Source organism: Gouania willdenowi, chromosome 15 (assembly GCF_900634775.1).
Source record: "Gouania willdenowi chromosome 15, fGouWil2.1, whole genome shotgun sequence".
NCBI classification, from domain to species: Eukaryota; Metazoa; Chordata; class Actinopteri; order Blenniiformes; family Gobiesocidae; genus Gouania; species Gouania willdenowi.
In genome coordinates, this window is record NC_041058.1 from 20,614,191 (window position 1) to 20,632,408 (window position 18,218).

An 18,218-nucleotide genomic window follows, 5' to 3' on the forward strand; every position below is an offset into this window, starting at 1 on the left:
CCAGATAGATATAGAAATAATGTCATGATAGAAATATTTTGGTATAATCTGTGTTGTATTTATTAAGGCAGGTCATTTGATCTCTGGTAATGGGCTTAGTTACTGAGCTGGGTAATGGATGCTAAATGGATTTGTAAAATGTAGTTAAGGTGTGCATTAGCTCTTTTTTTTTTGTGCGTTTGCATATTTCAGTATGATGTATTTGAATAGAATTTCCCATTAAGGTACATGAAGTAAGTGACTCTCAATGCATGTAATGCCCCTTGAGCTGATGCTACACAAAACACCTTTATCTGTTTGGAAGAGCTACATTATCACCTATCAAAAAGCTCTTCCACTGACACAGATGCTTGAGCATTCGGAACAAAACAGCAAAAGTGTTTAAAAATTCCACCCCTGAAATAAGACCTCCTGGGTTAGATGCAAGTGTGAATTTGACATGGAAGATAAACCTGAGATCTGGTGCGCGTGGGCACTCCCATCAGCACATGTAATTTTTCAGCGTTCCCCTACTACATTCAAGTAAACCATATTTCAGCTCTCTCGTGGTGACAGCTTGTGGAAGTGCACATTGAAATAAAGCAATTTCCTGTATGCAAATGTCCTGTTTACACATTCCTCCTGCAGTCATTGTCACTTGACAGATTGCTTGAATATGAGAAGTCGTTCTATTGAAAAATTAGAGTAGTGAGACTTCAGTATAAACATTTATTGTACCTGCTCTTTATTCTTGACATAAGGAAAGTGATGTCACTGTGACGATCCAAAGTTTCACATGGCCATACAAGCGCGCACGCACAGACACAAACTAATTACATAAAGATCAAGACCGACGTGCACAGCGGCTTGATAACAACATGCTGACAGAGGAAGCGACAGAGAAGCTTCTTATATGGCGTAATGAGAAAGAATGATGGAAAGTGAAGGACTGAAATAATAGCCATGGAAACAGGCAAAAGTAAGAATGAGTGCGGGTAGAGGAAAGACAGGGTTCATGTAAGACACAGTTATTGAAAGTGAGAGGATGTTGCAGGAGACAGAATGGACCCGAGCTGCCGTGTGATGCATTCACTGCTGCCACAACATCTACTCCACTGTCTGTCTACAAAAGTGAGGATGATGAGATGTTCTGAAAGTACTCCAAGAACACCTGCAGTGCTAATTCACAGGCAGCGCTGCGCTAGCGCCATTCTGTGCCTGGATAAATGTGGGTCTTTTCCCACTCCTGGGTTTTTCATTATATACATGGTGCAATCATAGCAATCAGGGTTTCTTTCCTTTGAAGCACACCTTTCATGTTGGGAAAAAAAAAAAATCAATCATAATCAACACTGCACATCCAGGCTGGATTTTAAAAAAATGAAGACACTCCTTCGGCATCGAAAGGAGTAGCTCACATGTACAGTCCCTGCAATTATGCTAATAATCTTATCATAGAGTCATTATGGCACAACTGAAGTGAGCATTTGTTTTTGTAGATGGCGTGGTAGATGCTTTTGAACTGCCATCAAAGTCGAGAGACTGGAAGAGGAGTAAGATAACGTTGAGTACAGATGTTGTCTCAGATAATGACCTTGAGTGGGATGGCCACATGTTTGGCCATGTCGTAGTGCAGGATGATTATTATCATTTTTCACAGCCTATACAGAGTGCTGATAATGGCTGCTCTGAAAGGCTGGGTCAGAAAAGAAAAGAAATGCTCTTTCATAATCAAAGGGTTTGAAATGACCCAACCTTTAGTCCCAGAAACACCTCTGTTTCTGTTTCTACTGAAAAGTTGAGTTTTTAAAGAATGATTAAGTTTGAACACTTTCTTTACTGCACACGCACACGCACACGCACACACACACACACACACACACACACACACACACACACACACACACACACACACACACACACACACACACACACACACACACACACACACACACACGGTGTTCCCAGCTCTCCCTCTTGTAGAAATGCAGGTCATTTATCCACTGACAGCACTTTTAAAAGGCGAGAGTGATAACTGGAGAACAACAGCTCCAGATTCTCATCTCAAGGCACTAATATGATGAGACGGGCGCTGGGTGCATGGGGGCAGGCGGTATAATTAAGGTCTCTCCTCAGAATGTAATCTTTCAGGGAAGAGCCGGGGCGGGGAGCAGTGTGAGATGATGGGAGGGCTTGGAGAACAAAACACTCTCCATCTGGGAGCAGCGAGATGAAGGCCTGAGAGCTGTATTCCACTGGGGAGGTGAGGAGGGAAAAGTGAGGTAAATGGGAAGTAATGCTAGGCTAGTGGAGCCAGCCAGCCTCTTTCAGCCCCCCCTCTCTATTCATCCCAATCCTCTGTGGAGCACCCCAATCCAAGCCCAACAGAGATGGTGACTGCTCATGGCCCTCAAAAAAAGATGATGGCAGGAACGTGAGGTGGGAATAGAGACAGGGACAGAAAAAAGTAGAGGGGGAAGAAGATAATAGATGTTTGTTTATTCCACACTGAGAATCGGGGACCAGTAACAAAAGGACCATCAGCGGTTGCTATGCTTCCCTGAAGATGATTATAAAAGTCAATCAAATGGGACTAAATCCACAAATAGGAGAAATACCAGCTTGCTGATCCAGTAACGGAAAGATTAATGGTTCCAATCCAATTAGGGGGAATTATGCAGGAAACCTGACAATTGTTTAACAACTGCCATCTTGATGTTTAATCTCCCTGGTTAGGGTGTGTTTAAGTTGCTTCATTTAGTACTGCCATTAATTGATATGTTGTTATGTTGCTGCAAATTAGTTTCCTTATGTGTACATAAGTTCAGCTTTTATGCAAATCATTTATAGAAGGCAGTAACCCACGTTATGAAATGTATGAACATGTTATCAAGGTTAGAACTAAAGAGCAGTGAGTAGCAGAGAAGCTGCAGAGAACAGAAATAATGATTGGTAATAAGCAGCAGGAAGTCGTCGTGCATACCTTGAAAAATGACAGACATTTTCTTCTTGTAGATGTTGAAATCCGTCTCAAGGAAGACACAGAAAATGACCCGTTTGATCTGCACGGGAAGAAAAAGAGATTGTAAAGCAATTAGTGGAATGTACAAAGTGAAAAATGTCCTTTGTGAAGCTTGTAGATGCTGAAACAACATCCAACTGGACACACTTCAATCCAGTGATGATAATCAGAATCAAGGATTAGAAAAATGATGCATTTTTAGCCAAATACACCAAAAAATGATCTAATTAGCTGTAGAGAATATTTCCCAAAAGTTAGCTAAACTTGCTGACTAGTTTGCATCAAGAAAAACTGGGCTACATTTCATCATTAACTGTAGTCTCCTCATTTACCATGATGCACTTTAACATGATTTCTTAATGTGGCTGATGCTGCATTCGACACAATAAACAGAGTTTCAACTAGACTCACCATTAACTCATGTAAAATCATGTGATTAATTAAGATTGAAAATGTCAGTCATTTGACAGGACTAAGATAGGCATATTTGATCTCAACTGCAACAACCTGGTCAAATAATGAATACATCCAAAAAAAAGTTGGGGATCAAAATGGCTTGTGAATGCACGCTATGTAAAACAGAGAGGAAAACAGAAATTAAAGAAAGATAAATAATGGAAAACTTGAGATGATAAACGTTTCTCACATAATGAGTGTGAGTTAGTGCACGCTAGGCAATAGACAAAGCATATGTTTTTTTTTGTTGTTTTTTTTCACATATTGTCCAATTTCTGAGCACATATAGAATTTTTAAAGTCTTGTGGTAGTTTTTTGGCTTGTTTTGTGTGAAAATTAACTGGTAAAATTGTATTTGTGCCTTAAAGCAGTGTTTCCCAACCCTTTTAGTCTCGTGCACCGCCGAGGCCTCTCTTCAGATTAGGAGAACCCCTTCGTCACTCCAATTTAGTAATTTTTCTTGTTTAATTTACATGTTGTTAATAGCGTGAAAATGTCAAACTGTACGTTTAACGCACACTAAATATCAATTTTGTGCATTACAATTATTGTTAATAAGAGAATATATTTACCTCAATTTTTAGTAACGTGCAGAACACGTTAGTAACAATTTAGTAAGACATTAAGGCCACAATATTGTTTATTTCATTAATGCAGTTTATTGTCAATGCGTGGAAAAGCTGTTGGATAAGCATGTACAGTGTCTGAAATAGGCTTAAACATTACTCTGCATGTTGGAAATAGATTCATCAATGTTTCCAAGTACCCCCTACAATGTGTTCAAGTACCCCTAGGGGTACACGTACCCCTGGTTGGGAACAACTGCCTTAAAAGACAGTGTAAAGTAAGAAAAGCTTTCAAAATCAAGTTGCCAAAACTATATATGATGTACAATGTAAAAACCAAACAAATCAAAAGGATTTCTGACAAGGTGGAAGTCCTTACATCTGTGCTTCAAGATAAACATAAGAGTGTTAAAGATTGCAGAGGTCACCTTTCTCTGTGTCACCTTTCTCCACCGGAGTCTAAATGTGAAGGAATCAGTCACAGTCACAGAGCTGAATTACCACAACGACAGCAGATAATCGCTTGACTGAATGATGGCAATTTTATACTATAGCCATAATGGCAGGTATCTGCCTGCTGTCCTTTTCTGCACTGGGTAGTGATATTCTGGAGAACATGAAAAGCTTCCTGGCTTTAGCCTCATGCATGACCCTCACCAACAAAAGCATTTCCTTCAAAAAGGCCCCCTTCCTGTGCTCATACAGACATATGACTATTAATAGTTTATGAACGGTGGAGTAAATGTGAAGATCTGCTTCTAGGATAGTGGTTTTTTGTGTGTAAGTGTGCTTTAGTCATCAAATATGAAGTCACTTTATCAACCCTTTGACCCCAGCTAAAAACCTGTAGAAAGCAGTAGGCTTAGAAAAGTAGGCAGACTGACTAACAGAGCTAAAGATAAAGACAATGACTTTCACCAGGATCTGGGAGGCCATAGGACGGTAGCTCTCCAGGACTTTCTCCATCTGTTTCTAAACGTGGCCACAATCTGCATAACAGGATAAATCATCAATTTACAGCTGACATCGCAGAAAAATGCTGGAGTAATCCGATTTTCTATACATATTTAAAAACAAACCACATTGATGTTGATTACATTACTTTACTTGGCATTTTATCCGCAAAAGAAATTGTGGTTGTAATTTTTACTGACATTCTTTCTAAAACCGAAAAGGGGAAAATTCAGAAGACTGCAATGTTCTGCAAACTGTTCATAACACGGCCACAGAGTTGTAGTTTTACTTAATTCAATAGATCAAGGACACATTGTTATGATTTTAGATGGATCACAGCATGACCTCAAAGCCACGTGAAGGCAAATAAGTCTAAATGGTGGAAAATGAAAAAAATATGTAAGGAAAGGTATTCAGTTTCTTTTTTTTCATTGGAAAAAAAAATATTACCAGGTTAAATATTTAAAAGAAACCTTAAAGATTACTACTACTCTAGATACACTATTACTGTGTGCTATGTAGCCAATAGCCATACATATTATAGATGTATTCATGAAATGTTAAAGAGCACTTTCACACACCCTAGACTTTACCAGATATTAATATGCATCATAAGGTACAGCATGCATTAGTGAGGATACAAATAAGATGCTATTAAAACATCTCCCCACAAATGCACCAAACTGCAGCTTGTAAAAAAGAGGATACAAGTATGACATGTTTGCTCAATGTTTATAAAGAAAATATGCATTTTTGCAGACTAGCAACGTCAAAGTAAATACATTTAAAATGATCCATCCAAGGCACAAACAGAAGGGTAATATTTAAAGTCTGGGTCTGAAAGGTGCATGTGTGCAAAAATGTGTGTACGTGTGCTGAGTGTGCACCCCACAGCTGCCAAGGTTGAGAAAGTTAATGGCAGACTAATTAGAAAGCTGGGATCACTGCATGCTAACCTGGCCAGCCATTACTCATCCGTGATTGGAGGGCCTTTGTCAAAGGGTGAGAAGAAAATGATTTCATCCCTTGGTTAGGTGTGGAAGGGTTAGTCGGATCGTCATAAACGTGTCCTGCACTGTAAGATCTTCTGCTTGGCCTTCAGCCAGATAAACTATAGACTACATCAAAGAATTTCAGAAAGAAAAAATCTAAATATGTTTGTAGAATGCAGTTTTTATATTTTCAAACATTAATTTTATTACTTAATGACAGGCAGTACGTGTTTTCTCTCTTTAGAAAAGTGTAACATTTCCTTAAAACTATTGAACAATTCAGAGGAAGAAGTGTACAAATATAAAGCATTTCTCAGCCGTACAGTGGGTCATTGTTATTTATGATATCTTGGACTCATTGGTGAATGTATTGGATGAGTGAGTCATAACTACTCGAGTAATAAAGAAGACAAACGAGGCACAAGAGCAAATAAGTGTTTACCTCCTCCCACGTCTTTTTGAACATTTATATTCCCAGATAGATTTGTTTGTGTGTCTGCAACGACACGGGCATAATGCAGTGATTGTTTTTACCTTATAAAACAAAAAAGAACAAAATCCATCAGATCACAGTTAAATAACAGGGATCGGGGATTCAACGTTATATAAAGCAAGGTGTTGCTTTCTATAAGAAACCGTACACAGACGCTAAATCTTTCTTGTACTGTGGAAAAATTATGAAGCAGTCACAGATCAAATTTCAATTATTTCATGTAAATCCTCTGCAGAACATTGTTCACCAGACCCCATCATTTCAAAAACCTGTGGCTCTCTGCTGTAATTGGGCTCTGAATGTGTGATAAGATGGGGCTAATTAAAATGATAATGCCAGGGGGTCTGTGATTAAAACCTATGCATTCTATGAACTCATTTACATGACGCAGGAAATGCAAAGAGAAATGATTCGGGAGCGACGAGCTCGAGCAGTGTGTGGCAGATCAATGTGGAAGTGTTTTAATGAGTATTGCTGCAAAATTATGCTTCATTCACATCTTTTACTTCATGAATTTCTGCGGGGCTTTTAATTTGTGTGCATCTTTGGCTCATCATTCTGGCGCAGGCCTCACCAGGTGTCTTATACTCCAAATGGCAGGCTAACAGATGAGCTGTCATAGCTGGTCACCCATGCCCATAATTACATTGGGGAGGGGGTGCAAAGCCAGTAGAAATGAAGGAGCAGACTCCACACACTTATTTTTCGCTACTTGCATTTCCTTCTTGATTCTGTCACAAACAATAATAGGGACAGGTTGCCCTAGCATGTCTGCTCCAGCTGGAGCCTGAACCCCAGGGAGATCTGGGTCTGCATGTCCTGTACTGCCTCGTTACAGAGGCATCAGATGATGTAGTGTCCAGGGATGATCGCCTCCAGATGAACAAGAGCCATGAAAAACTGATCTAAAAAAAAAAAAACAAATCTGCTTGTCGCAGTCATTTGTATGTGTACTCTGTGGATAACATCATGCCAGATACAACAGAAGTGTATCTGTCTTTTATCCATCACAGTAGTAGAACATAATGATCTGTATGTGGTTATTGTATGCACACACTGTAAACATGTTTGTTTTGATTTAAATGTATTCATCTCTAACATGACATCTGTGATCACTGATGGTTGACATCTTTGTTCCGGACACGTTGAATATTTCTAGCAAAAATATTCCTGGGCCGTAAATATCTTCCCATAAAACGTAGCCTTCTTGATGCATCATCAAAGCCACAATCAGAGAGCACTCGTCTCCTTTGTTTTCAGATGCGCTGCATCGAATGGAGAGTTCACTCTGCTGCAGGTGGACCATATCAAGGTTTTATTACTGTCATAATTACACACAGCTGCGTCCCCCTCACCACTAGTGTACAAGGCTTGCAGCACTGAAGTGCACAGGAGAAGGTACTGTAACTTGAGAGTAGGGGTGGGAAACTCTGGGTACCTCACGATACGATACAAAACGTGATACAAAGGTCACAATAACAATTATCTCACGATATTGCGATTATCAATATATTGGTCAGAAATCAATCCACAATAATCTATGACATAACAAGAAAAAAAAAGATTAAGTGAAAAAATGCAATTTTTATTTTTTTTTATCTCTGAAAGACAATAAATTGATAAAGTGTCCTATGAACAGTGACACTATTTTAGTGCAACATTTCTGTAAATAAGCGTAAAACATACCAATGTAAATGAATAAGTATCTCCAATAGTGCTTTCTGTAAACAAAAAATAGGGTCTTTCTTACCAGTGACACCATTATAATGCAATATTACAGTAAACAATATATTGGTTCCTTCAACAAACAGTGACAACATTTCTGTGAAGACCTACCTGCACATTTTAGTGAAAAAGCAGAAAAGGTTTTGAAAAAAAAAAAAAGTAAATGTATATCGAGCATATCGATAATCGATCGTGCGAAGGAAAAAAAAAATAAATAAAAAATATCACAATTTATCGCCGTATCGAGATATCGTCAAGCTCCTGAGAGAGTGATGTCTTATTGTGAGACCTTTGTAAATATATAACCACATGTGGATATTCCAAGATGCCTAATAGTCTAACTACTCCTTTTTCTTCATAGCTTTAAATCAGCTTATTCAGACATCCTCTCTTCTGTTGGAGGAGAAATCAGAACCATGGCAGCGCTGGTGGGGACTCTGGCAACAGCCGACTGGCTGGAAGGAGCAAGCGTCCTTTCCATTTGACTTTGATTGACCTCTATACCAAAAGAGCTTGAGCTCTACCTGCAGCAAGCTGCTGGATTATCATTTCAAAGAAGTGAGCAGAAAAGGTTATCCCTTTGAACAAAACGCCTCCATCCACACATCAAAGAATAAGTCTGACATTGGACTTGGCAGGAAAGTGCTGAGCTCAAATGATGACTTTCTAAAGCCAGTTACTAGTTATATATCTACCTAAAGAAATGTGATAGTCAATAGAGCCCCATTATGGTGAAACAGTGGTAAACAACATTGTAGAGCCCGTGCTGTTTATCTCCATCAATGCAGAGCATACTTAGTGTACAGTAGAGAATTGGTGTTGCAAGTTTGTCAAAGATTTGACAGGAAATTGATCCCAGATGTAACGATACGTTCGGAGTCTCCAAATTTCCCAGAGGATTAGGGGTCTGAGCGTTTGTCTGCTTTGTGTTAGCTTTGTGACAGAATGATGTCCCGTTGGATGTGTAGCTCATCTTGCACCTGATATCAGCTGTGATCCAGCTCCAGTAGACCCCTGCCACCTTGTCCAAGATAGAGCATCTACAAAATAAATACATTTAATCTCTCTTCTAGGAAATTGTGAAACTGAAAATACCTAAAGCCAGGACATGGATGTTTCTGCTTTATCAGACAAAAGATATGGAAACATAAAAGTTTGATACAAAGACCAAGCCCATCCCTTTACTGTAGCTGGGTTTCCATTACAGATTTTTGCAAAAAACAAAGCAATATTTCTAAATGTCGACAAAGTATAATTGCGCTTTGAACGTGTTTCCATTGAAGGATGTTTTGGGCAGGAGCCTCATAACTCCTGTGAAATCATATCCTGTGTTACTTCGCTGCAGGAAGACGGACGCTCATAACCACTGTGTATTTCTTTGTTGTTTCAACTCTAATGTGGTAGTAATAAGTTTTAAGTGTAATGCTAAGAAATGTCCCGGTCTCCTCTTTTGTTTACACGGTGTTTTCCTGGAGAGAAGTGGTCATGTGACCAGGTACTGTACGTTACATCATGGGACCATGTATGTCACGTCATGTGACCATGTACGTCATGTTCTGTGACGTGTATTTGCGGAAAAAGTGTTTCCATAGCTCTTTTGCCACATTTCAATATCGAAACGTCTGAAATTCCTCCTCATGAAAGCGTAAATACCTTTTAGAGTGTTTTTTTTTTCTTTGTTTTTCAAAATTTTGGTGTTTCCAATACCAGCTTTAATTGCTCTATTTAGATTTTACGCATTTCCAAATGGAATGGAAACACAGCTAATCACTGTTTCAATAAATCCCATAGTGTCAGCTGCTATGACCAACATCTGTGTACTTTCGGTGTTTCATAAAAGCAACAAGTAATGCCAGCAACTCATTAGCAATACAACACTATTGTAGAGATATTTTGAGCAATGACGGACTAGTTAAAAAACTCTCAGCACCAAAATCCAGTGTGTATATAAACTGGTTTCACCGTTAGCTTTGTTGCTAACTAACTCTACTGTTACAAGCATGATTGGCTCAGCTTAATTGACCAGCTGCTGTAGCTGTGATTAGGTATTACTGGCGTATATACTCTGCATCACAGCGAGATTGCTTAAACCATAGAAACTGTGGCAGGAGAAAGATATACAAATGCAAAAACACATCAGCAAATGTGTCGTCTATTCAACCAATGCCGCATGGTCCTTATACATATTCTACAAATTAGAGCTGAACAAATGGTTCCCATTGGATCGTTCAGGCTTCACTGCTGAATGGCACTGTTGAGGAAAATTGGAATGCGGCAAGCTCGAGGCATCAGCCATTTTAGCTTTTCAGAAATGTTCTTTCAAACTCAAAGAGACAGCAATTGACTTTCACAGGCTTTGACTCTTTTCTGCCAACTCCAGCTGCCAGCAGCAGAAATGCTGAGCTACAGGATTCACCAAAAGAAAGAAAAAAAATCCAGACAATTTTACTAGAAGAGCCTCACAATTCCTCTCATCTACTCTATCTGAAATTTAGATTTAATCAGTCTGAAAGAAAACTGCATACAATATGAATTTTAATATACCCTTAAGTTTTTTTTTAATAGGTTCATTACATGCCAGAACTGAAATACTCACTGACACTAAACCCCTCCTGAAATTGAAAACTTTTCAATGAATCCTAAAATAATGCATATTTGCGAGTAGGACTTTAAATATTCTCATCAGAATGTTAACTCATTCACTGCCAGCCATTTTCAGAGCAGCCAACCCCATATTGCCAGGCGTCTTAGATGATTCTCACTGATTTTTAAGACCCACAGAATATTTTGTACTGTGACAATCTGAAATCTGAAACCATCTCGAATTTCATCACAAAAAAAAAAAGAAAAATGTTTCTAGCTTGTTTTCGCTCTTCTGTAATCAGCAGTTGAATAGAGTTTCACACAAATCGGCAGTTTGTGACAAAAAGCTGAGAAAAACGTCTTTTTCTGAAAAAACCTATTAGTGACTTTGAAGCAATTTTGTTTTGCTTTAGTGACACCTCAACATTAGTTTCCTTCTACAAAACTACAAAAACAACACTGAGACCGAGCTTTTTGATGGCAAAATTATTATTATTTTGCTATCTGGGTCAGAATTGAACGGTTTGCTTACTGTATCTTGGCATTCCTCCAAGTCTCTCCCCCCGTCATTCTCCACACACGCAACTTCCTCCTCATTCCGGACATGCAGAGTCTCACCACTTGCCCCATTTTTTTTTAGTGTTTTCTCTCACCATTGCAACACTCTCAATAGTCCACTTAGTTCCACACATGCTCTGGTCGAGTGTGAGCTGCTGGAAACTTCAGCATCAACTCTTGTAGCACCATTTTCTGTCTTGCAAACTCTCTTCCTCTTCCTCTGAGCTCTGCCCATCCCGGGTGATCTCTCATCCAAAGGTGCGCTGCTGCCACCTACATGGCACCAGTTGGTCAATATAACATCATGGTACAAGCTCAATATTCACAGGAGAGCTTTGTCACACTGTCTCCTAGCAACCCCAGCCGAAAAACACAATTAACGTCTTTATACGTCTTTGGCAGTCAACGTTACTAAACCAAACAATGTCTTTAGACATCTTTGGCAGTCAACGAGTTAAGGCTTAGTTCATTTTGACATTGATTTCAGTTGTGAGAAATGGTCCATTAAACTCCATTACCTATCATTGTGATATGGGTGCTCAAATAGTTATAATGATGGAGCATCAATAGGAAGTCTAAAGGGAGTGAAAAAAATGTGAAGTAAAAGGATTAGGCCATTTCCCAATCATAAAGATGAGAGATAGAATGGGAGGAATGGGGAAGGATGAAGGAAGGCCTAAAAAGAGGGCTGTGTCTGTGATCCATGGCTGAAATAGTATTGACTCCACCATTGGACAACTTCTCACCTGTAACAACCACTAATGAGGAAGGGTAGGCTCAGAGAGACATACTGTGTAAACGTGTTCAAATGCAGAGGTTTTTACTCTTTGATAAAAGCAGAAACATCATTACATTGTATTGTAGATTAATGCAGTAGTAGATATATTTATCTTTGACTATTTTATCTATTCAGTAGAAGCAGAGCCAGAGTAAATTATAATAAACCCTAATAACAATGTGCTAGAGAAATGTAATTATTGGTTTCCTTTAAAGGATCCACCTCCTCTATTAGAAACCCAATGATATAGTGTTGTTGAACAGCATCCATAACAACACTGTAGCATCAGGTGAGAGAAGAGCATGGCAGCCTTTCCCCAGCCTGCAACTATGACTAGTCCCTATGACACCATTATTCATGTCCATGCTAAAATAAACTACACACCTTAAATAGTTCCATCTTAAGCTAAAACTACTTAATGCAAAAATAACCGTTTCTTTAGCACCACTAGTGCAGTGGAAACATTTAGCAGCTTTTTCTGGTGATATTGGGACATTTACTAGATTTGAAAATTAAACATCTTCTCTTACCAATATTTATTTTTTAACTGTTCATCCATTAGTATGATTTGTTCATTTATATTGCTACTATATTGCTATATTCACTACTATTTATTAAACACATTAACTCTGATTCAACTTATAGATATATACAGGTACTTAAAACTTTAACATCCAACAACAATTATTCAACCTACAATAGTATACTAAAAATAGCTGTGCCCACGCATTGATGTCTTCTGGCAAAAGCACAAGCAGATTGGAAACACAATCAATCATAATATAATGTGCTACGTATCAGTCTCAGGAGGTGATAGCGTATGAAGAACTATGGCGCTGACACTTGGGTCTTATGCTTTCTTATGTATCTGCACTAGTGTTTTTCCTCGTGATGCATGGTGTGTCGGAAATCCCATATTGCACCACTGAAAACATTCGCTGACACATTTTACAATGTGCCTTGTAATCATCTCCACTGATGCTGTCCAGCCAAGGTTGTGGCTCTTCTACCTGGGATCTGTACTTTTCCAAATGATTTGCAAGCCTGGGTGTTGTGAGCAGCAATGGCATGTGGTGTCTGTCTCTAGGCAACTGTGACAGCACCATATGCTGAAAGCCAGGTATAGACAGGCAGAGCACAGGGGCAGGGTAGGGTTTCAACATGGATCATGCCACAACAGTAATGCTGACCATAGTATTTCCTGTGTTTTACCTTGTTCACTGTTGCTGGATTTGTCAACGACTAAATAATAGGAAAACATTCCTAGTTCCTTTTAAAGAACAATTTTGATGAATTTAACACAAACCTTTCTTGCAATTTATTTAACAGAATTAATTGATGATGTAGAGGCCATTTATTCACACTTCTGACAATAGGAGACGATAATTAGTTATCTATATTTTACAATGGCGACAGTACTTGATATTAAAGTTATCACAAAAAAAAAAAACTTTATGGCCTATCATGACCAAACTCAGAAGCCAAGCAGGCTGGGCCTGGTTAGTAGTTGGATGGGAGACCACTGTGAAATACCAGATGCCACAATGGGGGACAGTCGCTCGAATGGTAGTCAGAGGGACCAAAGGAGCACTATGGCAGCTTTGCTTTCATCAGTCTGCCCCAGGGCAGCTGTGGCTACAATAGCAGCATACCACCATTAAGTGTGGAGTGAAAGAATAATGCAATATAAAGCGCTTTGAGTGTCTATGGAAACCACTATATGAAATCCAATGCTATATTATTGTTTAATGTTTTGAGTTTGTGGGTTAAAACTTAAGGAACCAATGTTTGAGACACAGGAAGGAGTTAAGGAGAGCCTGATGATAAACAAATGAGACATCATATGCAAAGGGAGCACATGGGACAGAAAACGTTGGGAAAAACTGCAATAAGGGATGCAAAAATAAATGGCCAAAAATATACAATTTCTTATTTCACGGGATCAACCCTAGACGCACCGGTCGCAGTCTCTTCCCAGAGTCGGATTTTCTACTGAAATGAAATCTGATGTTGTGGATAAGCCAATTTATACTGTGGGTCTAAATAAATAGTATACGACTCTTGTTTTACACCGATAAATTCACACCAAATAACTCCCTCAAGCAGAAGGTTTATTCCTTACTAATGTTCAGATTCAACAGCATCTGAGCATGAAACGCAAACTTGTTAGAAATGTCGTTTCCAAATAAAGACAGTTTTGTGTGAATACACTGTGGAGAGGGAACCCCTTCACTAACATGGTGCTCAGATATCGGGAATCAAACCGGAAACAAAAATTAGGATGACAAACGTACCAAACCATGCATTGTTTGGTACATTTCTTACAATCAATCAATCAGCATTTATTGATTGAGCCCTTTACAACACTCAAGGTGACCAAAGTGCTTTACAGTAAAATCAGACAAATAGAGAATAATGTAACAACAATCAAATGAAATTAACTGAACGATAAAATAGATCAAATGTCACCACATTTCTGAGTATTAAAAGCCAGTCTGAATAACTATGTCCACAGTTTGAGTGAAGTTAAAATCAGTGGCCAACTGATCAGAAGGACAACAAACATGGATATTGAAATCCCCACAAATTAGGAGTTGGTCATGTTTAGGTGCCACCTCTGCTATGAATTCAGGAAACTCCTGAAGAAAGTTGTTGTTATACTTAGGTGGGCGGTAGACCAGACGCTCATGGTGCGCTGAAGACAAAACTGTCCACCACAGCCATAGATCGTAGGCTTCACCACTGTATCACGGATATTCAGCTGGGTCTGACCATCATACAATAGTAGCAGTGACACATTCCTAACATTCCTTCCAGACATTTAAATGATTTCATTCATATATTAAGATTCTAATAAACATCAAAAAGGTGAAACAGGGACTTTGAATATACATAACAAAAATGTCAGCAATGCTAAGAAATAAATAATGGTGTTGATGCTACATCCTCTGAGTAGGTATTTTTCTGAGCGATTATCTACTTTCCCCATAAACTGTAGAAATCAAGCAGAGCCAAGCAGAGCTGATCTCTACTCTTTCCCTCTCATGTCCTCTGCTAAAGCCTTTTGACAACTTGTTCTCATATTCCCACGCTGATAACTGATAGCCAATATTAAATGTTAACTTGAAAGACTGGAGCCTCATAGGGATGTGTCAAGCTCTGCGTCTGCTCAACTGCTCTCCTGGACCAGCTGGGAGCAATCCTGTGTGGTTGTCAGATCTACTAATATTTCTGCCGTTATTGCGTCTACTTGCTTGCTTGGTTTTCTGGGAGAGGGCTGATAAGAGCACACTCAGCCCAGTCGGAGTAAGGCTGATGTGCACTCAGGTATAGAAACCTGGTCACACTGAACTCATTTTATTAAGTTATAGTGAATTTTCTAATCAAATATATAGATATATTTTTTTTTCACACAAATCAGAGCAAGTTGTGTTTGTAGGTGTGGTGTTCCACAGATTGAATGTCAAGTTTCTCCCTTTCAGGTGTGTATTTACCCTGGCTGAGCCTGACTAGATCTGAAGGTGGTTTTCTTGGAGGAAATGTGTAGTGAGATCCAGCCAGATTCTTTTTACTTTAAATGTTCCACACAAATTCCCAGACAAATGAAAATCAAAATGTCCTGAATCACAAAAAATCTGATCTATCACGAAGCTTTCATTAAAGCCACAGATGCTGTGGAAAGACACAGAGGAGGATCTCCATACTTTATCGAACATCTGTGCATTTTGTCAGAAATACGGCTCTCTAACAGCCACTTAATCCGTGTACGCTTATGAAATTACACATTACAGGTATGTAATATAGCTAGAATCAACATAATAATGCAGATCAGAGCACGTTTGATGGCTGTGTTGCTAATCCTGACATGGAGAAATTACAATCAGAATCAGAAATGTTTTATTGGCCAAGTACAGTACAGTACATATACATATGTATATATACATATGTATATATATATATATATATATATATATATATATATATATACATATGTATATATAGTATATATATATATATATATATATATATATATATATATATATATATATAACACTAATATATGTATATATACTATATATATATATAACCCTAATATATGTATATATACTATATATATATGACCCTAATATATGTATATATACTATATATATATATACATATATACATATGTATATGTGTATATATGTGTATATATATACATATATACATATGGTATATATGTGGTATATATATATACCAAGTCAAATCTTCCTTTTGCTGTCCTAAAAACTGTACAGCAAAGGAATTTGCTTGGTATATATATATACATATATACATGACTATAGAATGTATGTGTATATATAGATATATAGATGATATATATATATATATATATATATATATATATATATATATACATATATACATATATACATATATACATATATATATATATATATATATATATATATAAACAAAAAAGGAGAAAGGCTTCTATATTCGTGTATTCTCCACAACTTTACCCACATGTGCCGTTTATTTTTTCTCCTGTGCTCTTAATGCCACAAGGTCAAGTGGAGTGCACAACTCACACACACGTTTTTTCTAGATAAATTAATTACTTGCATGTTTCATAGATGACATGCCAGCACAGTGTTCAGGCAGATATATTATTAATGAGTCCTGTCCTACCTCATAAATGTATTCTAAAAGCCTCTGTTTCTCTCTTTGCCATTTGCCACCTCTTCAGAAGACAAATCCAAACATAAACAAAGCTATTTTTTTTTCCTTTTTCTGATGCTGTGTATTTGGAGCATTTGGATAGTTTTTGAAACAACAGGCCATTTAAAGTGGCGAGACAGAATCAAACAAATCTAAACTCAATATGGAGATCAACTATCATCACAGGTAATCCTTCAAACATAACAACACCATGATAGCCACTGTGAGAATATTGCAGATTTACACACTGCTGAGCTTTACATGGGTTGAGTGCTGTGGCAGGAAATAAAAAAAGGATTCTGAGAGCAATACCATATGGCTGTGTGGGCGACATCAAACAGAAAATTGAGCCTGAGAGCAGAGGTGCTGTTTGACATTACTTCCAGAGAGGAATGATGATCTGATGTGGGCTTTGTCACATGCATTAGGTAAATTTATGACCTTTCTTTTTATGTGAATAGTAGAAATTGGATTCATTTGAAGTGATAGCCTGACAGAAGGGAAATTGCTTACCAAGGAACAGGTTATCAGGATTACTACAGTTATGTCGAAAACTGACACATAAATCTCTGTACTAATGTTAGAATTATCTCATAATTTCATACATTCTGTTATGTATATGTAAAGTTACTAATAGATTTTTGTGGTTATGAACTGTTAACCATTAAGCTTAACCCATAGCACAATGTGGTAATTTTACGCAAAATTTTAACTTTTATTTGCCTACTGCCACCTAGTGACATAGAGGTGTAGTGATTTATTTTGCATACCAATGTTGAAGATCAGGTGACGCACTGTAACAAAGTAATTGTACTGTATTGAAAGATTTTTGGTAATTGTCAGGAAAACTGAACAGTTGATGTGTTTGCCTTTAATAGAAAATGATGATCTCTGTTACTGAGTTAAATGGGGAGGAAACCTGTATTATTGGTTGTGCGTAATTTGATTTGTGTTTTCTCAAACCAAATAATATGAGTTAAACAAACATTTGACCTGAATAAAACCTTATGAATGTAACAGTTTGTAAGATTTGTAAATGGTAGGGGAGATGGTTACAGGTACACAATGATTTTACAGTATCGATACAATATGATATTTTTAAAAAGAAAATGGGATGAAAAAAAAATTTCATTCCATTAATTCATTATCATTATCATAGTAGATGAATTAAAATTGATTTGAAACTTTAAAAGCTTAAGACTTCAATATCAAGTAAACTATTAAATAAGACATTTCCTTTTCCTGCAATGCAAAACCAAAATATGCAAAACAATAAAAACATAAAAAACAACAAAGACACACACAATTTGTGAAAAATAACAACAGAAATACACAAAATGAATCAAAAACCACAACAAATGACAAGAAAATTATTTAGAAATTACAGAAACATTAAAAAAAAAAACAACGC

At 37.7% G+C, this 18,218-nt stretch overlaps 1 protein-coding gene across 1 annotated transcript in view; it reads right to left on the minus strand.

The window, feature by feature from the left end:
• macrod2 (mono-ADP ribosylhydrolase 2) overlaps positions 1-18,218 on the minus strand; it is a 491,286-nt gene that overhangs the window by 36,318 nt on the left and 436,750 nt on the right. The window contains exon 9 of the mRNA XM_028467998.1: positions 2,963-3,041. Coding sequence (XP_028323799.1) covers positions 2,963-3,041 — 79 coding nt within the window. The remainder of the gene's footprint in view (positions 1-2,962; positions 3,042-18,218) is intronic.